The sequence below is a fragment of the Sceloporus undulatus genome, chromosome 6 (assembly GCF_019175285.1).
Source record: "Sceloporus undulatus isolate JIND9_A2432 ecotype Alabama chromosome 6, SceUnd_v1.1, whole genome shotgun sequence".
Taxonomy (NCBI): Eukaryota; Metazoa; Chordata; class Lepidosauria; order Squamata; family Phrynosomatidae; genus Sceloporus; species Sceloporus undulatus.
In genome coordinates this window covers 155,263,102-155,287,072 of record NC_056527.1, presented here as the reverse complement: position 1 = coordinate 155,287,072, position 23,971 = coordinate 155,263,102, and the positions used below count along the sequence as shown (strand labels likewise).

Here is a 23,971-nt window from a genome sequence, read left to right as displayed (position 1 = left end):
ATTTAGTGATTACTGTGGCTTACAAAGAAATTAAAACAAGAAAAAAAGAGAATATTTCACTCTTAATCGTTGAGCTTTTGTTAATGAAATTGCTCCTGAAATGAAGCATGATATGTTTGTGGTAATCATGATAACACGAGGCATCCCTATGCTGAAGTTATTTAATAATGAAGATTAATGTTGTATGAAGAACATGTAGCTGAAGTGAAAGACTAAAATTGTTTGAGTACCGATGTGGGGTAATGGTTTTCATTTTGAATCCTTTAGACACAGTAAACAATTACAAACTCACTCAGGGTCCAAAGGGCACCGGAATAGATTAAGCCTCAGACTGTTCAAAGAGTTGTTCCTTTACATCTAGCTCACATATATGAACTTTATTGTTATTTAGTTTTGTACAAACTTTGGCGTAGTTCTGTAAATGAAAATGGAATTCCTTATTTAAGTGCTTTTATATGATAGTGAACTGAACAATTTTCTAAAATTTAACTATTGAACATTAAGTATCAGCAACAGATGTTTCCATTGTGAGATGACTTGTTATCTTCAGTTTCCACCCTTCCCTTTCTTACCCATTTTCATTATTATTGGAGATTTTTGACTGCTTGCCCTATATTGATGTCTCCGTTGGTATTTCCCATTAGTTTTCAGTAGTTACCTTTTTGCCTGCATGCCAACCTTCAGTTTAATGGCCTTTTTTGTGTGTTCATTTTGTTTTGTTTCCCATCGTGGTTTTGTTTATTTCTTTTTTTGGTTTTTTTCTGTTTTCTCTTTAAATCGCCGTGATGTTTGCCCTTCATATTCCCCAATGTTTGCACATGACAAGATGTTGCCATCCCAACATTACCTCCCACTTCACTGACCAGTGCCACTACTGACCATCTAGCACCAGCTACAACTGGACCCCTGCCTTCTGCCCCTCGAGATGTTGTGGCTTCCCTTGTCTCTACCCGCTTCATCAAGCTGACCTGGAGGGCACCTGCATCAGACTCACATGGAGATAATCTCACCTACTCAGTGTTCTACACCAAGGAATCTATAAACAGGTTGCTTATTATTGTTATTATTATTATTAGCCACATAAATATGCATGGCACTTTATAGAATAAAATACTTAAAGCAACAGACAGCCCAACCAAAGTTGCACCATTTATTTATTTTTTAAAACTGCATTATCGGCAAGGAAAGAGTAATACAGTCAGCCCTCAGAGTCCAGGAAGGATCAGTTCTGGACACCATCGCCCCTGGATACCAAAATCCATTGATGCTCAAGTTCTGTTGTCTCCAGTGGTGGCATGTGTACATTGCCACGCCATCAATTGGGACAACTCAACTTCGAGAATCCTTTACTGCCAGGGCAGGCAAACTGTGAAGTGGAGAAAGCTGCTGCCACCACCATCCCTTTGGGCAGCTCTTGTCCTGAGCAGGACAGCTCCCTTCAGTATCCTCCCGCTTGACTCAGGACCGAGCAAGTGAATGGGAGTAGGTACATCTGTTGTCTGTAATGGTGGCGCGGCTGTGTGCATGTGCCGCCATTGGGGACAATGCAGGCTTGCCATCTGCAGATGCTTAAATCTGCGGATGGCAAGTCTGTGGATATGGAGGGCTAAATCTACAAATATAAAACCAGTACAATACAATTACAGTGTAGTTCAGTAGTAATGAGGTTTGCAGAAATTTAATAAAAACTGTCTTGAAATGTATATTTTACACGTGTCCCGCTGTAATCTATACAATGACTTAAAATAATGATTTAATTCACATTTTTTTTATTTTATCTGTTTATCTCAGATGTAGACCTTATTTTTTTTAATGGTGTGCTCCTAGTAATTAGCAGTACAGTGCGCCCGTGTTATACGCAGGCTTGAGCTTATGTGCAAAGCCGGGCGGGAGTGCATGGGGTGGTGCATCTCATTGAGATGAATAGGGTGTGAGCACGTGGTGCGCATGCACCGCTGCACCACATGCACGAGCCCCATTCACTTGAATGGGGCTTGAGCATAGGCGGAATTCGCCTTATGCTGGGGAGCCCGTAATGGATCCCCCACGTAAGGTGAGGTTCCATTGTATTACGCTTGCCACATCCAACATTGACATAAATGTAAAAGTTTAATAATACAAGAGACTGGAATAAGAATCTGATTTTTTTTACCTCTTAAAACACACAAATGCTGTGATGTAATGCAGTTTTCATGTTTATGCCACCTTATACACATTTGATTTTGGAGGAGCAAAAATGAACAACTTGCATTTTTCAGAAAATTGGCAGCCAAATATATATACATGAATATTTAGTCATAGTATGTTCTGAGGGAACTGATTGTTGGTAGGAAAATTAACAAGATCTGAGTCATTATTGGAGTTACTTGCATATTGATTATGAGGGTTGTGGAATTCCTGAAAATCACCTGAATATTTAGTTGTCAATTACTACTGCATTTCTGCTAATTTTACTAATGCATTCTGCTGATAATTAACTTGCCTATAAACTTAATCATAAAATTTAACAGACTAATACTTTTTTAAAATTAATGTGGGCACTTGTGACTTAACTTCTTCATGCAGAATATATATGTGTGCCATTAACTTGTTTGTGCAAGGGAATATGTGTGCCATTAATTTTTTAACAAACACTGCATTTGAATACATTGACAGCTGAATAATTGACAACATTGCCTGAATTTTGAATTATCAGTGGAATATACAGTTTTGTTCTTTCTAAATTGCATTTCATTTAGAGCCAGTGTACTACAGTGGTTTGAGCACTGGGCTGTGGCATTGAGGACTAGGGTTTAAATCCCTACATGGCCATGGACTCCTACTGAGTGACCTTGGGCAAGTCACTCATTCTCAGCCTCAGAGAAAAGCAAAAGCAAACCTCATCTGAACAACTATTGTCAAGAAAACCCTTGTGATAATCTCAATTTAGGGTTGCTATAAATTGGAAATGATTCAAGGCACACAGTAACAGAGAGCTATACAATCTGAAAATGGCAGAAATTTGGGCAATTTCCCCCTTTGTTTGTTTCCCCCTGTTTGAACAAAGTTTTGACAATAACTAATTAAATGTTGTTTATTTTTCTAAGTAGCATATACTTTGAACGTGTGTTTTATTAATGATACCTTGTAATTTTTTCACTTGTAGATTTTAAAAACTTTAGCATTGCAGTAAAATAATAAAATATGGAGATATGAGTTTTCAAATATGTGCTAAAGATTTAGATTGTTACAGCCAGCTATTCACAGTAAAATATATGGGGAGGAAAAGGATAGGAAATGGAAGAACCTATTATCTGAAAATCCTTTCAGAAGGATTTTGATGCTGTATAATACCTTCATTTAGAACAGCCACATCCAAAGACAGTTTAACCATAATAATGACTAACCTTCAACAGAAGAGGAATGAGAAGCAGAATGTGTTGCCATTATTCTAATATGCTTGTGTCATCGGGTAGAGATATCGTTATTCTGTCATCTTTCTTTACTGGTTATATTTTTAAAAATATTAGGTTTAGAGGGTTTTTTTGTCCTAATAAGTTCTTCTCTTATGTTTCCATTCTTACCACCTGCTTTTTAATTAGGGAGCGTGTTGAAAACACAAGTCATCCTGGGGAAATGCAAGTGACAATTCAAAATCTAATGCCTGAGACCGTGTATATTTTTAGAGTGGTAGCTCAGAACAAACATGGAGCTGGAGAAAGTTCAGTACCCTTGAAAGTGGCAACACAACCTGAGGGTAAGCATTACATATTTCTAGCCCATTAGCTGCTTTTGTATGACAAATTATAATAAAAACATCTTTTTCATGAATATATTACTAGAGGTACATTTGCCCACTTGCTATTCGAATATGATTCTGAGCATATTTGTACTAGTTATGTCTGCTAATTTCAGGTCTGGCTTGTTTAATTACTACTGTTATTATTATCTCTCTTTCCTTTCCTCGCTTCATTTTTTGCATTAGCACTATTAGCATTTTAACTATGCTTTTCGGGGGGAAAAGCCATCCAAACCAGCCTATGAAGTTTAATAAATAAGGCAGTTTTCTGCCTTCAGGCTTAAGATCTAAAAAACATCGCATAAAGAAAAGTGATTGGGTGGGCATAGGAAGAAAAGGAAGCAAACTCTGATCTTAGCTCTCAGTTCCAAAATTTGTGTGTTTTTTCAAGCAGGTAGCACTCTCCCAACAACTGCTTCCCCTTTAGGTTTTTTGTGGGTTTTTTTTTGTGGGGGGGCTATGTGGCTATTTCTGGAACAGTTTATTCCTGTGTTTTCACCAGGATCTGTGGCTAGCATCTTAAGATAATGTTGGTATGGAAGATTGTGAGGTCTACATACTGTGCGATCTCTGTGTTGGTCTGTTGTTGAATAGCAAGGCCTCAGGGTGTCCATTTAATTAGTGATCTATTGTCTGCTGGGAAACCCCTCTGACTCTGGATGGTTTTTGCTGGGTCTTGATTTTGGTGTTTTTCAAGACTGGTAGCCAAACTTGGTTCACTTCTTTCCTGTTGAAGTTGCTTAGATGTTAGTGGGTTTCAATGGCTTCCCTGTTACATTGACACCCTGAGGCCTTACCATTCAACAGCAGGCCAACACACAGATTAACATGTAAATCATTTCCTTTCAGCCAACGGTCACACAGTATGTAGACCCCCCTCACTTCTGTGCCAGCATTCTCTCAAGATGCCAACCACAGATGCTGATGAAACATCAGGAATAAACTCTTCCAGAACACGGCCATATAGCCTGAAAACCCCCCCAAAAATTATGGATGCTGTCTGTGAAAGCCTTCACCTTCACATTGCTTCTCCTCTGACCAATAGATGACTTTTGTCTTTACAGTGATAATGATCTTGGGATGCAGGAGAGCAGTCACTGATCTCCTGACCTGTGTCAAACTTTTGATTTCCTTCAGTTCTGCAGTCCCCAGAATAACTCAGAAAATACTCTCTGTATTTGAATGATTTGGAGATGATACAGCCAGAGTAACTTACTGAGTTCAGTAGGATATTTGACATTAATAAATCTTCTGAAGTTGATAGGACTTAAGAGAATTTATTTTGGAGTGAAACACGGACCAACTAAGTGTGTTTAAAGCATAATTTACTTTAATAATTTCTCATGAATACAAAAATATCTATAAAATTATCTTAGATGTCAATGACAGTGTTAAACTACTTAGATATTTTATTGTATTTGGCGATGAAGCATTGAAACACATTTTTATCTGGGAATGTATATTTTACTTTAAGAAAGACAGGGAAATTATCAAACACACAATATAGCCAAACTGATACTTAAAAACATCAAGATTTATAATTACCTAAGGAGAGCACAGTCTTAGAATTGCCTACATGTTTATAAAAGCTATGCAGTTTTTAAAAATCAACCCACTGAGAGCATTTTAGTCATGAAAGTCTGATCATTCTTTGTCTTCTTCTTTCCACCTCCTCTTCACAAACATCCCTTTCATGTTTTATTGAATAATTTGAGTCAAGGTAATGGCTTAGTACTGCTAGATAATGGCTCCGTTCTCCTGTAGCTTGAACTAATCATGAAACTGACAAATTGGACCAGTTCAGGAGTGTAGCACAGCAAGCAGTGGGTATGTGGACTTCTTCTCCCTCTTCTTCCTCAGGTACAGCCACAAGGTAGAGATTGGAAACTTTTGCTTTTGTTTCTGATTGAGGTTTTGGATCATCCTCATTTGTGGTTTGTTTGTATCAGCTTCATTCACCATTGTTTGAAGTTGGCTTATCTTAAGCAAACTATAGTTAAAATTAGTTGAATCTGGATGAAACCACAAGCCAATTAATCAAAAGCTCTTCCAAACTCCTCCTGGCTTTGCCTCAAAGAGAGGGGAACGTTCAGGATTTAATGACTCACTGTGATCTTTTTCCCATCACTATTAAATATGGGTTATTGTGACATCTGAACCAAGTCAGCATGTGAATATTGATCTAGGCTTTGAAGCTCATGGAAGTAATACTAGTGTAGTTCAAGTGTGGCTGGATTTCTGTCAAGAGATCTCTACCCACACTTATATATTGTTCAGTTCTGTTTATACCTTTAGGAAAAGTAGTTCCAGAGTTTTTTCTTTCATATGTTTTTTATTCAGATAAGTAGTATTAAGTATAATTAATTTGTAACAAATTTTGTAATACATCTTATTTTTTTCCCCCCTTTCAGTTCAGCTTCCTGGCCCAGCTCCTAATATTCGGGCATATGCTAATTCCCCCACATCTGTCACTGTCAGTTGGGGAACACCTTTATCTGGAAATGGTGAAATCCAGAACTACAAGCTATACTACATGGAGAAGGGGACAGACAATGAACAGGTGTGGTCCATAAATTCTTAAGACCATATACAGTCAGCTCTCCGAATCCACGGATTCTACATCCACAGATTCAATAAACCACAGCTTGAAAATATTCAGAAAAAAAAATCCAAAACACAAAATATAAAATTCCCATTTTATATAAGGGACCCCGTTTTACTATCCCATTGTATATAAAGGGAGTTGAACATTCTCAGATTTTGGTATGCATAGGGGTCCTGGAACCAAATCCCCTCTAATTAAAAAGATTGTAAGTACAGCTCTGTGTAAATTTACAGCGCTTTATAAATAACGGATAATAATAATAATAATAATAATAATAATAATAATAATAATAATAAATAATAATAATAATAGATACCAAGGGTCCACTATAATAGCAAGTGCATTGAAATCTCTTATAAAATTATCACTTATGTTGCCACTCTCCTTTCTGAATCTGTTAATTTTGCAGCGTATACCATCATAATAAGAGCTGAAGAGTTAATACTTTATATTCTGCAAGCGAAAGAGTTAATTGGCTTTATGAACATGTCTTGTTTGCAGAAGTACAACTTTTTGAAATGAAGCTGATAAAAGCCAGACTCTTAAGAAGTATCAATTTTTCTTTACAACAGGCATCAATTGATTTTGCTAATACCATGTTACTTACATATTTTCATTAACATTTTTGCTTGAGAATGGAAGCTGCAGAAAAGTTAAAACAGTTAGTACTGCCTGAGAGAGAGAGAGAGAGAGATGATATGCTGGCTGTATATTTCAGCTAAGGACATGGGGCCTTCATTTTTGTCAATATTGATAATTATAGATAATAGTACCTCAGTTTCAGATTCATTCACTAATTCAGGAAATCTTATCCTTACTTTCTTGATTGAATAGCTTCATGCATGTGACTTATTTAGGAAGTTTTGTCCTCTAAATACACGTTTTTCCAAGATGATGTAAATATATAACTAAATCTGATTGCTTTAGAAGCATAATGATATCACCATATTCTGTATGTGGCACTAGATTAGCAGGAAGCACATGAGTGAAAGAGCGAGAAATTCCATGAAATAGCAGCAGTTTAGGCAGATGAAGGCAGATAATATTTTCAGATGTTGGTGGGGAAGGGAGATTTTAGGCCTCCAAATAATGCTAATTCATGTACTGAGTTTGTTCGGAAGACTGCTAAGCTTCCTTTCAGAACAATCAACCTCACATGGCAAACTGTTTTAGAAAGATAGTGCAGCGTGGTGGTTTAGAGATAATGAATTTTAAAAGCCCCCAAATCAAGTTTTGACTTTGCCTTGAACTCAGCAGGTGACCTTAATCAAGCTGCGCTCTCTCTCTCTCTCTCTCTGCCTTCAAGCTCAGTATAGAAATAATACTACTTTGATTCTAGTGCAGTGTAAATGTATCTTTATACTGTCATCACTTGCTATATTCGGGAGATCCATTTCACCACCACCACCTCATGGATAGCAAAGAACATGAGACCTTAAGACCCATTATTTTCAATGGGCATGCTTGCCCGTTGAAAAAGCCAGGGATTGCCATCTGCGAAAGCTCAGATCTGCATGTGGCAAGTCCTCGGTTGGAGCAGGCATGCTCTATTAATACATATAGAGCTGACAAATCAGCAGACATTGCTGCCTCATCATGCTAATTCTGTGACGCTAGTACTAGATTCTCTCTTACATTGTAAAGAGTTTTTAAAAAAAACATATCATTACATTTTCTTTTGAGGTCATGAAAAGAAAAGAAACCAAAGTACCATGCCATGTGATGGTCCAAAAACTTTAATATTTTAAAAATCCTTAAAGCTTTTGGACTTTTGTTTCCTTTTCTTTTTCTGTTCTGAATACACGCTTTCCAGTTTTTTGTTCAGGTCATGAAAAGGAAAGACTTAGGTTTCTTAGGTCTGAGATGCATGGGCCAAAAGAAGTGGCTTCTGGCTGCTTGGGGGGCATAGTATTTAAATGACACATGCCCCCAAAGAGGCTGGAAGCTGCTCTGGTGCTGCAGTCCGGATCCTTTGGACTGGATCAAAAGGGAGCTGATTAAATCTGGCTCCTGGTGCCGGTTGGATTGGGACTGCGGTGGTGGCCTGCTTTGGAAGTGGGCCATGCAGTTGCCATGGTCCTGGCCACTCCTGGCAGCCCATCTGCTTCACCCCTTAGTAGCTCTGAAAATCTATTGGAAAGCAGTTAAAATGTTCAAACTGGCAATGGTATAAACTGTTTTTCAATAGCTTTGATGATATCAAAGTACAGGAATATAAAGAATGTTTTCTTTGTATAGCATGGTTCAGATGATTATCCTGTGGGAGAGGTGGGATAAAAATAAATAAATAAATATTACTATTATCATCATTATCGTCATCATCCGAACTGTGGTTTAGAGCAATGGTTTCCAACCTGTGCCCTCCCAGATGATATTGGAATATAATTGCTAGAATTAGTCAAGCTGGGATTGATATTTTTTATTTATAGAAATTAACAGAAGCAGTGTTTTATAAGGCTGCACAATTTACACCTTTTTCAAATGCAGGACATTGATGTTGGAGGTCTTTCCTATACCATCACTAGTTTAAAAAAATATACAGAATATAGTTTCCGAGTTGTGGCATACAATAAACATGGTCCGGGAGTTTCTACGCAAGATGTGGTTATTCGAACACTGTCAGACGGTGAGTGCTTTCCAGTTGAAAAAATAATATCATTTTCTCACTAACTTAGTTTTTAATTGAAAATTTAATTTCTGCATATGATGAATCTACATGAAAAATAACTTTTGGAGAGAAGATGAGTGCTGTCAGTTTTCCAGGAAAAAAATCCAGTGCTCTAAATAATAACGTCTTAATATTGTCAGGTTTGTTTTAAATGTTAGATTAAAATACATTCAAAACTTTATGTGAAAATTGTTTTATTGGAATATTTGTAAGACTGTAATGACAATAGGTCTCATATCCTTTATATTTTTTTAAAAGAAGTACACCTATGAGAACACTATTCTATGGACACAAACTTAAAGAGATCATAGGTGTGCTCTATATTACATAGCAATTTAACTTCCTTTTGCTGAGTTATAAGCATTGTGGACTACAATTCTGGAGACTAGAGTTAAAGTCTCTGCTTGGCTATGGAAACCCACTGGGTGACTGTGGGAAGTCACACATTCTCAACAAGTTGAACCACAAGTTGAACATGAGTCAACAGTGCAATGCAGCAGCTAAAAAGGCCGATGCAATTTTAGGCTGTATCAATAAAAGTATAGTGTCTAGATCAAGGGAGGTAATAGTGTTACTGTATTCTGCTCTGGTCAGGCCCCACCTGGAATATTGTTTCCAGTTCTGGGCACCACAGTTTAAAAAGGATATTGAGAAACTGGAGCGTGTCCAAAGGAGGGTGTCTAAAATGGTGATGGGTATGGAAACCATGGCCTATGAAGAACGACTTAGGGAGCTGGGGATGTTTAGCCTGGAGAAGAGAAGGCTAAGAGGTGAAATGATAGCCCTGTTTAAATATTTGAAGGGATGTCATACTGAGGAGGGAGCAAGCTTGTTCTCTGCTGCTCCAGAGACTAGGACCCGGAACAATGGATGCAAGCTACAAGAAAAGACATTAGGAGAAACTTCCAGACAGTAAAGGCTATTTGACAGTGGAACACACTATGAAATCAGAATCAGTATAACTAGCTGAACTTTCTGTTTCACTGAGGGATATGAATCTGGGCACAGACAACACGTCATGTGTCCATTGATAATAATGGAATATGAGGTCCCTGCAATTTTTTTTTTGTATCTATTAGCTGGAGGGCTGACTGTATAAACTTTTCTAAGCATTCCTATTCTTTAGTCCTGACCATAAGATACAATCAATGTGCACCATCCTATGAAAGGCTTGTTATTTGCTTCTTTAAGAATGGTTTTTTTTAGTTTGCCCACAAACAGCTTTGCATAAGAAGGAACCATGCAAATACCAAAGCTATACCCTATTATAAGTGGTGATGTCCATTGAATGTGAAATATTGTAAGTGAGGATTAGCCTCAGTGAAGTGGTAATAACTTCTCTTGGAGAATCATTATAACTCTCTTCATTACTCTCCATTAATAAACTAATAGCTAGATCTAGTGATCTAGTGCCCTCTTAAAAAATGAAAAGCTTTATTGGAAATAAGCTTTCATGAAGTCCAGCCCACATCATCAGTTACCCACAGATTGTATATCTGTGAAAGTGTATGCCTAATAAAATTTATCTTTTAGTTGATACATGCTTCTTTGTTGTTGTAATTATTAACTACTAAATTATGAATAGAAAAAATGATTATATTAGCCTTGTGGTAAGAAGCATAGTGCAATGAATATTTAAAACAGCTGCAGAATACAGTGTGGAAATTCAGCTTTGTATTAAAATACCAGCAAAGTCTCTTTGTTATTTCAAAGCTACTAATATTGTTGCCTGTAGATTTTGTAATATAAATGCTGTCCCGACTTAATTTTCACATTTGATTTTATTATATTTTTGTGTGCTGTTATGATCCTTTGACAAAGTTTAGTTATATGTGGCATATAAATTCCCACTTTTGTTGTGGTTATTTATGTTTTAGTGCATTTACAGGATATGTGTAAAAAAATTAATGTTACAAGGTTGAAGCAGCACATGAACACTATTTGGCAGGCTTATTCATATTCTAATAATGTGCAATATGTAGGATTTCTGAAGTGCCTCATACTGTTCTGCTTTAATCTGTACATCAAGATTTCAGAAAAATGGCATGCGGTCTGAATATAACTTTTAATTGGGGTAGAATTCAGAGACATAGCCCTGTTAAGCTGGAATATCAGTATGCAAATGGATTTTGTAGCACCTTTTGAGACTAGCTGAGTGAAAGGTTGTAGCTTTCATAGACTTCGTTTACTTCCTCAGATAGACCATGTCTACAAAAGCTAATGCACAACTTTATTCACTCAGCTACCTCAAAAGTGATACAAGATCCCTTTGCATTCTGAATGTAACCATAAATCTTAGTGTGCTGCCCCTTAAAGAAGTAAGTTCAATGAAATAATCAAATCCTTAGCGAATGAAATCACTGACCACTCTGTGAGTCTCAGCTCTGCTTACCAGAGCCTTTTGTGAGTCTTTAATTGTGGCCTTCATTCAGCCTCATAGAGTGACCTTTCATTGCACATGATTTTTTCAGTCAGTCGTACCTGATGCACTGATGTATGAAAATGATTTGTCCTTGCTTCTGTACATGGGTTTCATGTCTCCAGACTGAAGGGAGACAGGTCCAGAAATGTATCTTACATAGTTACATGTAAATATTCTTTTCACTTTCAGGCTTGGTAAATCTTTTCTATCATTAAACCTTTTCAGAGTGGCATATCGTATCACAATATATTATCAATATCAGTTTTAAGGAATTATACAAATATATATTTCCAAAGGATTTAGGTTTTTTTTTCTTTTTCTTTTCGGTGTGTGTGTATGTGTGTGTATTCCTATCCAGTTGCTTATTAGACAGGAATTTAAATGGTGCCACTAAATGAATTCCTAGCTATATATTCATCAGGCCTAAACCTTAGTGCATACCTGTAGACTTCATTTTTTTGTCCATTCCTGGGATAGGCTAGATACAGCATATTCAGTGCAAAATATTGGTTTTGCAAAATAAAAGTATCTGTGACCAAGAATCATCTCTATTAGTACGCAAATATATTAAGCAGGTAACATGGGATATTATAAGTTATACAGGATATTTCTTTTTCATTATTTTAAGCCTTACCTTTGAATGGGGTTTGAATTACTTCTTTTGATGTTTCTAGTTCCCAGTGCTGCGCCCCAGAATTTAACTTTAGAAGTGCAAAACTCTAAGGTAAGATGCTGAAGGTTTGTATCTCTAGACATGCTTGAAGGTTAGAAGATCTGTCAGCAGTTAAATACATTATTAAATCATTTACCAAGGTGACTCTCCTCACATGATTACTTCCCATGAATACTGCCTATGTATGCATGGGGCCAAAGGCAGCTCACACATGTTAAAATACATGAGTGAAAATAAAGTAAATTAAAATTTAGTAGTAAAAAGGTAAAACACAATTAAGTAAGATGCCATATTAAAACATCAGTATTTGAATGCTGTGTCATACTTAGCTATTTCAATTTATTAATGTAGATTGCAAAGATGTAGGCTTCTTCTTGTTGCTGTTCCATGTATATTAGCTGATGTTTTTGGTTGCCTACATTTTTGCTCGTTTTTGATAAAATATCAGTTGGCATACTTCAAACTGGAGTAGGTATTGATTGCTGTCTTCTTTTCTTGCTGTGCAATTGGTTTAAGCCATTCTTTACCTCAAGATCATTTGAAATTGGCAGTGCTAATGTTACAGAAAATCACACAAGCATTCTTTAGAATGGAAGTGAAATAAAATATAGATTTCCCACATGGTAGCACTTGCAAATGTCCATGGATGACTGGATAATTTCTAAGAATTGCTGGTATAAAAATTAATACACTATTTTGTGGTATCCAAACTGCAGACCTCATTGTAAATATATTAGTGTATCTAAAATATTATGAGTTTATACACAGTATTTCAGATTACATATAAATTATTTCTTGAGCCTGTATAATGGAGATTGATGAAGCATGAGAATTAGCATAGTTTAATATGAAGAACATGATTTATAATGTCATTTAACTTCCCACAGAGCATTTTGATGCATTGGCAGCCCCCTCCTGCAGGAACTCACAATGGACAAATTACTGGTTATAAAATTCGCTATCGAAAAGTGACTCGCAAAAGTGACGTGATGGAGAGCATTGTTGGGACTCAACTTTCCCAGCTGATTGAAGGTGGGTGGGTTGGAATTCTCTGTTTAAAGGTAGAAGATTCTAATTAGAGATCCTTCACTTTTTATGCAAGTCTGTTTATTTAATCTGCATGCTCCATCGTAAGGAAGAAAAAAGAAAACACCTCATAAGGTGCATTAAAAGGTAATCCTTTCAGCCCAACAGTAGGCAGATAGATAGGCAGGGTAAAAAAAAAGAAAAGAAAAAAATATAGCTATTAAAATATTTTCGTTAATACATCTTATTTTTATCTATTTTTATCTATTTTATTGTTTGTATGTACAGCGCTGTATAAATCTACAGCACTATATAAATAAAGAGTACTGTAATAATATTAATAATAAAAAATGTGGTGCTTGTATGTGTGTGTTTGTGAGAGAGAGGAAGAGGGAACCAGTGACTTGAGGTCCCGCGTTTTTAGCCAGGAGTGAATGAACATTATATCTTAAAAAAAGAGTTCTCAGTCCCAAAAGCAGAACATAACCCTCTTAACCACAAGAAGAATAGACATCCGCCAGGTAAGAACTTTGTTTTCACAACTGTGAGCTATAATGTTCTTTATAACTGTGGGCTAAAATGGTATTTATTCTTTTTAAAGGAAATGTAAGGTATTCATGTTATGTAGATAAAAGAGGAACACAGTGGGACTTCAGAATCCATACACTTGCCATCCATGGATTCAAGCATCCATAGACAACAAGCCTGCGTTGTCCTCAGTGGAAGTGCGTGCATGTGGCCACACCCCTATTAGAATCAGCCCCCATTGTCTCCAGTGGTGGCACATGCATGCGACCACACTGCCATTAGGAACAACTGAGACTTATCTGAAGGCCTGTTCCCACTGTCCCCAATGACAACACAGCTGTATCCATGCACCGCCACTGGGGACAATGGAGGCTTATGTGAAGTCCTGCTGTCCCTAATGGCAGTGTGGCCACATGCATGCACTGCCATTGGGGACAGCGGGGGCTGTCCCTAATAGCGGCATGGTCATGTGCACATGCCACCATTGGGGACATTGAGATGTGAGTATCCATAGATTTTGGTATCCGCAAAGCAGTCTGGACCGAATCCCCCCCAGATACCAAAACTCCACTGTAACTAATCTTCAGAGCAGTCCTTTTGTAAGCTGTGTACAGTCAGGTCTCATTATCCGTGGGCTTGCCATCCATAGATTTAAGCATCCATGGACTGCAAGCCCCTTTGTCCCCAATGGCAGCATGTGCACAAGTTATGTCACCATTAGGAACAATGGGACTTGAGGCCCCACAGTTTTTGATATCCGTGAGGGGGAGGGGTTCCGGAATGGATCCCCCGCAGATACCAAAGTTTGACTGTACTCACACACTCACACATACAGTAGGCCTATATGAAATGTCATTGTAACATGCCAGTCCTGTCACAACTTGACAAATAATAATTTATGTCAGGTGACTGTTGAGGTCTTATTGCAAGTATTGTTGATTGCCATTTATTGTTTTGAGTTATGCTGAACTAACTGTCTTGGGGCCGGGGAAAGGCAAAAGTGGAAAATACGGCTAACCAGGTCTGTATCAGATTTTACCCAAATTACATCCTAGAAAAAAAACATTTATATATAAGATGGTTCATTTACCTACTTGATTAGGGATTTTTTCAAGAGTGATTAACTTGCAGTGGTGATTTTTGTTTGGAATTTTAATTAAAAACAGTGGCTTCCTAGTCATGTGTGGCAGTTATATCTTATTAATTGTGCATTTTTATATCAGGTCTGGAACGAGGTACGGAGTACAGTTTTCGCATTGCTGCCTTAACTGTCAATGGCACAGGACTATCTACTGACTGGATATCAACAGAAACATTTGAAAGTGACCTTGATGGTATGATACTTCATAAATGTATGTGCATTGAAGACGTGGAGACATGGGATCTTATCACATGGGAGGGAAGTGCCCAAATCCCATGGATAAAGAGGGTTTAAATCTGGGAATATCTCACAAAAGTGGGATTGTTTTCAGATAATGTCAGGCTAATTGAGCATTAACGTGACATTAATCTGTAGAGAAAGTCGCAAAATCTCGCTGCTTTTTACTTTCGGGAAAATCCTGAAAGCAAAAAGGGGTGCGATTTTGCCTACTTTCTGCAAGCAAACGTGTTAATATCACGTTAATGCTCAGTTAGCCCGACGTGACTGAAAACAATCCCACTTTTGCAGGATATAGCCTTTTGGCTGAAGAGCAGGGTATAAATCCTATAAATAAATAAATCTAAAACCATTTATCCATGGGATTTGGCTGCTTTGCATCCCATATGATAAGATTCATAGGAAGAAAATATGGATTATCTTTGCATCTTTTTGTCAATGCTGGAAAATTGTTTCAAACATATGTGAGTCGGGAAGAAAATGGATGCTTTTGTGGAAACCAGGCTGACATGCATCAGCTCACATGCACTTAGGTATCTAGTTGCAACAGAATGTGGATGGAAAACCCAAATGGAATGCCAAATAGATTCTTGAGCACAAGTTACCATCTACACTGTTTTCAGTGAGACAGCAACAGGAGCATCAGGGTAAAAGTCATCCTGCATATGATTAACAACAACATTCAACATTAACATCTTCAAGTAGCCAAATCACATTCACTACTGTATCAATATTCAATGTGGTCATAAGCAGCAGCTTAATGGAAGTGGTTCTAAGGGGTTTCCTCCCACCTTTGCTTGCAAAAGCTCAATTTTTGCCTTGAAAAGAATGAAATTCAAAATTTGAGACAGACTTTGCTAGCACTGGTTTAGTTGTAAGATTTTTTTTTTCTTTGTCTCGCTCCAAATATTAGGATTGATACAGAAGCAAACAAAAACCATTTACTGTAGTATCATAGCAGTAAAATAAATAATACAGTGCCTCAGATTTAATATTTCTTAAATCATATTATTTAAATAGCATCTTCTCTCTCTCTCTCTCTCTCTCTCTCTCTCTGAAATAGAATCACGTGTTCCAGAAGTTCCAAGTTCCCTACATGTCCGACCACTTGTAACAAGTATTGTTGTGAGCTGGACGCCACCAGAAAACCAGAATATTGTGGTCAGAGGATATGCTATAGGTTATGGTGTCGGCAGTCCTCATGCACAAACCATCAAGGTGGATTACAAGCAGCGATACTACACTATTGAGAACTTAGGTAAGCAACAGTTCCGCAATAGTAATGGCTATCCATGAATATTTTTCTAAATACTGATATTTGTCTGTTATGGTGAGCCATAAATTAAGTTATAAAAAGTATGTACTCCTATCTTTTAAAAAATAGTTGCCTCCATCATTCACCTTGAGAACATTGGTCCAAAACACACTGCAGAAATAATCCAGTTTGGGACCGCTTTAACTGGCCTGGCTCAGTGCTAGGGAATCCTGGGAGCTGTAGTTTATTGTGGCACCAAAACTCTCTGACAGAGAAGGCTAAATGTCTCACAAAACTACAGTTCGCAGAATTCCCTAGCATCCCTAGAATTCCACTACAGTTAAAACGGTCTCAAACTGGATTATTTCTGCAGTTTGTTTTGGACCATTGTGGTGTCTCAAAACAATGGGAAAGTAACATATGTTCTCTGGGCCATATTTTTAGTGTTTGTTATTTTACACTCAAAATTAATGTGACAAATTTAATGTGTGTCTCTGTTATGTGTAACAGGATAGGAACTTGAATACATTTTTATATATTGAATTTATATCCTGCATTTCTCCCAAGATGGGAGATCTCTGATCTGGTTATTTCTTCAGCAAAAATAGTTATGTCTTCCAATATACCCTGTCAATTAAAAAAAAAAAGTATTTAACCAAGTGAAATAGGCTGCTATCTAGGAATTAGTAGCATAAACATGTAATAATGATTTTAATCATTCTTTTTCTTTAGATCCTAGTTCCCATTATGTCATAACTCTGAAAGCATATAACAATGTTGGCGAAGGAATCCCACTCTACGAAAGTGCAGTGACCAGGGCCTATACAGGTAAATCATGTCTGTTTTGTTGTAACTCAAAATGTTCTGCCATACATCTTAAAATCCATACACTGTTTATAATGTATGATGGTTCATTGGTTTTCTTCATACAAATAATTTGTTGAGACTTATTTAAAACAAAGGGTTTCTCGAATTTACTTTGCAACTGTCATGCTTTAAAATTAGCTGTGGTCCAAATTTGTTTCACATTAAATTACTAAGTTATGACCATGTTTTCATGCAGAGCTTCTCAGTTTACAGTGTATTTCAATTGTGAACTCATCCATATACATGTGCGTGCATCTTTGAACATCAGAATTGGTACATGGACATGTAATGGTCATGTCCACGGTCCTCCAAGAGACACCAATGGAACACTGCTGCTCTTGTAAACAACCACATTTTGTTGTGCAATGTGTGAAGTTACTCCTAACCCTGTAAACACTAGCTATATTAAATGAGCATTCAGATACAATTATCTAGTTACAAATGGCTAATTGTTATGCTGTCTCAGGCTTTTAACCAGAATTGTTCAGCAACATCTGTCTGTTGTACTGTTACCCTGTTGTTGCTAATGTTGTTTTCTGCCAAGTGGATTCACTGGAAGAAAATTTCTTTTCAGGCATTTTGTTGCTCAGTTTGGTTCTGCATTGTAGATGCTTTTACCCTGAATTAATGGGAATTTGGGTGGAGAGACACTAATAATATATGGAAAATTAACTGTCCTTGTTGTGTGCTAATTTACACTTGTTTTTCCAGCATCATTTTGGAGATGAGATGAATTAATATGCTAATCCAGCTAATGCTGAATTTTCTTTATTAAAAAATTCAAATGTGTAATAAGTTTAATACAGTGATCTCTTTACTTTTGTGGCATTCTGCTAAAGTATTAAACTTTAAGCTTGGTCTATTGCATGTATTTTAGGAAGGAATCAAAGTAATCATTGAAAACTTTTTTGCTGGTCCTGTGTTGCCTATTAACTCTGGCTTTTCTCTCTTTTTCTCCACTTCTCACCTTCATTTCATTGTATTACCCTGCATTTCACCCTTTTATTTCTATTCATGTATAATGCCACATTCTTTCTTTTTTTATTGTAATACCCTACTTTTTGCCCATCAATTCCCTAGACACTTCTGAAGTTGATTTATTTGTTGTTAATGCTCCGTACACTCCAGTGCCAGATCCCTCCCCCATGATGCCACCTGTGGGAGTTCAGGCTTCTATACTGAGCCATGATACCATACGAATCACCTGGGCAGACAACTCTCTGCCAAAGAATCAGAAGGTCTCAGATGCCCGTTACTACACAGTCCGCTGGAAAACCAACATTCCCGCAAACACAAAGTACAAGGTAAACATATAAATTTTAGGAGTGCAGTCTGAAGCGTTTTGCCAAACCAAATGTAAAACCAAAAGCTATTGCTTTTGATCATGTATTTCTGTGATCTGCCAGGGTAATGCCTTAATATGGGCAAAACCTGAAATTCATTATAGTATTAGAAAGTACATTTACATTAGCTTAACATTGGGAAAGAATTAATAGATATATAATAGTATACTAATACTATAGAACTGCCTTCCCACATCTGATCCACTCCAGATGCTTTGGACCTCAGCTACCCTCAGCCCCAGTCAGCCTGGCCAGTGATCAGAAATACTGGGCATCATAATCCAGTTTGGAGGGCTTGAGTTTGGGAAAGGCTTTAAAACTATTGTCAGTTTATTCAGATAGTTTCTGTTTATTATGTTCCTTTGATTTCTTATAGACTGCAAATACAACCACCTTAAGCTTCTTAGTTACTGGCCTAAAACCAAATACCTTGTATGAATTTTCTGTGATGGTGACAAAGGGCCGAAGATCAAGTACTTGGAGTATGACAGCACATGGAACTACCTTTGAACTAGGTATTACTATATAATTAAGTCATTTTCTAAAAGAGCTGACACATTTTGCATAATGTATCTTTGCTAGCTACTTATCTGAGTACTGTGCTAATCATCACCATCTTTTCGCGTCTTTCAAAATATGAGAGAATTCCTGCAGTCTTTGAAGAAATTATATATGTGAATAAGTACATTTGTCCAAACTATTGTATTCCATGCATCACCATGCATGGATGTGAGAATTGGACAGTAAAGAAAGCGGATAAAAAGAAAAATCAACTTATTTGAGGTTTGGTGCTGGAGAAGAGTGCTGAGGATACTGTGGACAGCCAAAATAAAAAACAAAAACAAAAACAAATCAGTTCTAGAGCCGATCAAGCCTGAACTCTCCCTGGAAGCCAAGATGACTGAATTGGGGCTGTCGTACTTCAACCACGTCAAGAGAAGGAATGACTTACTAGAAAAGACAGTATTGGTGGGGAAGATGGAAGGCAGTAAAAAGTGAGGAAGACCACACACCAGATAGTTTATCAGGGAGACCCTGAGCTTGAACCTGTAGGAGCTGAGCAGAGTGATTGAAGATGGGGGTGTCTTGGAGATCTCTCATTCACAGGGTCACTATTAATTAAAGCCAACTCAAAGGCAGTTAACAACAACAACGTCAGTTTCAGAATAGATTTTTTTTTAAAATCCCTAATATTTTTTAACTCAAATTATATCTTAATAATAACTTCTGAGAAATAACTTAATGGTTAATAATTAATAGAGGAAAGGGAAATCATTTAATTATTTAATGAGCAAGATCAGACAAGCTCTGATCTGATCCTTGAAGCAATCATAACTATGAACTCCTTTGATTTTAATATGATTTTCTGAAGTAGAGAGACTTGGGGATCAGGCAGTTCCAGAAATATTTCAGACATATATTTGTGCATATGTTCTTTCGAATCCATCTCCTTTGCTCCATATTTGATGTGTTGTTGAGGAGCTTGATCTTCTTTTACACTAACTTTAAACTCTTGTTTTCTATAGTTGTGGATAAATATAAATTAGTGCCTTTAAATAAAATATAAGTTTAAAGTATGCAGGAAAAGGCATTCTAACTTCATGATAGAGAGCAGCCTTCTGAAGCTCTTGGAGATTTATATTATACTGTATATTTTATTCTTTGTTCCACACAACAGAAAATGATTTAAAAACATACAGAATTCGCTCTGTCTTTTGGTTCTGTTATGTGAAATGAAATCCAAGTCATCACTTCATAATCTTGTTCCTTTATTGTACCTTTATGCACTGATCAGGAAAGTCTAAACCTCATTGTCTGAAATATGCATAGGGACTTTATTAGAGTATGGACTGGTTACTGTTTATTATTCTTAGGCTTTCTCAAATTATTGTTGAACAAATAAATTTAATGTTTATTCTTAATTTCCCATTTCATTTTATTAAGGAACTAAATACATACTTACAAGGTTTTATGGATACCATTATATTTTTAAAATACCGAAACACTTGCATGCCTGATATTCTTATGGCTAAATGAGGAATGCTTTATAATCCAGTATTCTGAACCTTGAGGAAGCTATATGTGTTAGACTCTGTGGAAGATAGTTTAACATCTTTGCTGTCAGAAGGCGAGCCTTGAACTCCTTATTACTGAGCTTACTACTTCAGCAGAGTTTTAAAAAATTATTGCTACAAGATGGTTGGCTTTTTTTTTGGTAGTTGAATATTACTGTCAAAAACACACTTAAGACTAAAGCTGGTATCACCTGATGTGCATAATGTAAATATTTTTCTTGCAGTTCCAACTTCTCCTCCAAAGGATGTGACAGTGGTGAGCAAAGAAGGAAAGCCTCGAACTATCATAGTCAACTGGCAGCCTCCATCTGAAGCCAATGGCAAAATTACTGGTGAATTTTTTTCTGAATAGCTCAGAATTCATTCATATTCTTAATCTGAATGTTTCTGTGTGACATTGTGAGAGAGTAAATGAATACGTGTGTTAGTGGGGGGAAAATGAAGGGACATGCATGATATGTATGTACACATCTGTGAGCATTGGTGCATGTGAGTGTGGCTGTGCGTGAGACAGGATGTGTAAAAATTACATGGATTAAGTTTGGTATTGAATTTATTTAAATTGTTCTAATTTTAACAATGTTTATTTCCTTATAAAATGTTAACGTATGAATGTGAGAATAAAAATACACACATTTTATTTATATGCTACATCAAGGGTGTGTGTGACATCTGCATGTTGGTGTAAAGGGAGTCACAAGGGTAAAAAGTTTGACAACCACTGAACTATGTAAAAAGTCTGCCCTCTGGTGGAATCTTCTTTTGTATCCAATAAAAATCTTCAAGTTGAAATCTTTTGTAGTACTAGCTGCTAGCTTGTTCCATTTCTGGTTTTATGTAGCAGTGCTGCTAGAGATGGTCCTGTCTCCACTGCATAATAAATTGCCCAGTTGTGTCATGTTTGTGTCCTGTTGCATGGCATCAAATTAATCATTGGGCAAAGAATTTCTCCCATGCACAATTATTCTGAAGCTGCAGTTTACAGTTTTTAATATTGTAGTTGAAGGAAACTACAGAGGCCCCCTTCCCTAACTTTATATTACTTTTCATCCCCATGTTTTAAATGAGGATACAAGATTTCTTTTTGTATCCTGTGACTGTGGGACATATTTAAGTTAATAATTTCCCGCACTGAGATGTCTCACTTTTTCCCCCTTCAGGGGTATGATACTGTTCAGAAAATACCACAAATATAGATAATAAATAGTATGTTCTGGCTACTCTTGCATAATGATTTTGAGATCATTTATTTTAAAAATTAATTTTAGATCATTTCAACTTTTCATGCTCCCAAATCCCTATTTTATTTTTGACAAAACACCACCTTGAGGTATTACTACCATCTATATTGCTGCTTCCTTTGACTGAAGCAAGAGGGTTCACACAAAATCAGAAGAAGAGGAAGAAAGGAAGCAAATCTAAGCTGGTGTTATGTAGTAATTTATTTTGTGAAAAATATCTAGTATGGTTCAACCAAACATTTTTCTCTCAGGAGCAGAACTATGAAATCTATATAATAATGTGTTATATGTAATATGTGTTACATACATACATACTTAATAAATATAATGTAATATTAATATGATTATGTTTACACACACAGAGTTAGGAACTTGGGTTTAGTAGTCCTTTATTTCCACACAGCTACGTACGTGTGTGTGTGTGTGTGTGTGTGTGGCATTCAAATCAACTTACAGATCTCAAATGCTTAAAGTATGTATAGCATACTAATAGGTCTGCTAAACCATTCAGTACTAATAACAGTAATGTTATATCCATATTTAACCATTCATCAAGCAGTTCAGTGGTGCAGAATCCTTACAGATCTGCCATTTTTAGAACATTCTAAACTTCTACAAATCAAGTAGTTTTAGCAGAATGGACTACTCTCTTGGGGGGGGGGGATCTGGAATACATGTATCAGCTCACTGAGATCAATGGCTTTAATTGGTCTGTAGTATGTCCTAAATGTTTAGAAAGTGTACCTGTTTGAGCAGCTGTTTAGCACACTAGGAAGTGACCCTGATTTCTCTTCTTCATTATATAGAATGATTTAATCATTGCCTTCAGATTCATCATTGTGAGAGAAGTAAATATAAACAAGAAATAAAGGTTTCTCTGGGGGTTTCAAGTGTCATGTATTTACTTATATGTCCTCATAATGAATGTTTCCAAATACTTTTGAACATTTAGGAAAATTTTCTTTATGGTTCACTAGCTGTATTCCATTTTTTGTGTAGGTTACATAATTTACTACAGCACAGATGTCAACGCTGAAATACATGATTGGGTCATTGAACCAGTAGTAGGAAACAGACTGACCCATCAGATTCAAGAACTGACCCTTGACACGGCATATTATTTCAAAATTCAAGCTCGCAATTCCAAGGGCATGGGTCCTATGTCAGAAGCTGTACAGTTCAGGACACCTAAAGGTAGGCTGATCTTGTATAACTAAATGTGTTTGCTGTTGAGATATATCAGATAAGCAAATTGGGAGTAAAAATTCTTAATCCAGTTTGCTGCTGGGAAACGTGGAGAAGATGAGGTTCCTCTTTGAAAACAGGATCCTGCTGCATTTTTATAAATACTGCATGAGAGATTTTAGTTCCTCCTCACTCTTTCCCCAGATGATGGTAATAAACTATTATTAAATTGTGTGTACGAAAGCAGGCAACATAGGACACTTTTTTGAGCCTATTTAGTGAACCAGTGAATACTGGACTACAAACCTGAAAATGCAAATGTGTCATCATGTGTCTTATGGATATGACTGTGTCAATCCGTCTTTAGAACATTTGCTTGTAATTTGATTGTAATCTATGTGGAGCAAGTGAGCATGTGAATGTGTAATTGCTCATCATAAAGAGTACTACTCTGAGAGATACCACTGTCAAAGCAGATGCCTTTGAACTGGTAAAATGCTTCATGATTTTATCATGTCATATGTATAGTTCTTACTGTGAGTATGAACAAGAGCTGAACATTGGAAGACTATATTTGCAAGTAATTTTTTAGTTCTGTAGTGATACTGTTAACTTATTTCCCATTTTAAGAGTTGACTTCAACTGTGCAGGTGAATTTTGGTCACTCCTTCAGATATGGTGATCTTTCTCTTGTTTATTTCTTCCCATTTGCTTGCCCTGGTAGCTGAAACTTCAGATAAAATGTCTAATGATCAAGGTAAACAAATGGACATGCTTTCTGTGTCATTCTTTTTTGTGCAAGTACCATTGCTTTTCTAACAGCCTTTGCACTATTAAATGCAAAACAATGTGCTCTTATAGAATTTTAAAATCTAAAAAGTTGGAAATCTGTTTTATCTCTAGTGTGTTTGAATTGAAATCTTGTTT

General features: G+C 36.6%; 1 protein-coding gene across 12 annotated transcripts in view; it reads left to right on the top strand.

Moving 5' to 3' along the window:
- NEO1 (neogenin 1) overlaps window positions 1-23,971 on the top strand; it is a 112,734-nt gene that overhangs the window by 73,443 nt on the left and 15,320 nt on the right. For 4 of the 12 annotated variants that reach the window (XM_042472978.1, XM_042472976.1, XM_042472968.1 and 1 more), the window contains exons 8-21: window positions 827-1,046; window positions 3,582-3,736; window positions 6,190-6,338; window positions 8,871-9,009; window positions 12,148-12,197; window positions 13,034-13,178; window positions 14,924-15,034; window positions 16,142-16,336; window positions 17,066-17,161; window positions 18,281-18,504; window positions 18,920-19,058; window positions 20,843-20,950; window positions 22,859-23,053; window positions 23,769-23,801. In XM_042472978.1, the coding sequence (XP_042328912.1) occupies window positions 827-1,046; window positions 3,582-3,736; window positions 6,190-6,338; window positions 8,871-9,009; window positions 12,148-12,197; window positions 13,034-13,178; window positions 14,924-15,034; window positions 16,142-16,336; window positions 17,066-17,161; window positions 18,281-18,504; window positions 18,920-19,058; window positions 20,843-20,950; window positions 22,859-23,053; window positions 23,769-23,801 (1,959 nt within the window). The remainder of the gene's footprint in view (window positions 1-826; window positions 1,047-3,581; window positions 3,737-6,189; window positions 6,339-8,870; window positions 9,010-12,147; window positions 12,198-13,033; window positions 13,179-14,923; window positions 15,035-16,141; window positions 16,337-17,065; window positions 17,162-18,280; window positions 18,505-18,919; window positions 19,059-20,842; window positions 20,951-22,858; window positions 23,054-23,768; window positions 23,802-23,971) is intronic. The other 8 variants (XM_042472977.1, XM_042472970.1, XM_042472974.1 and 5 more) reach the window with 7 other exon arrangements.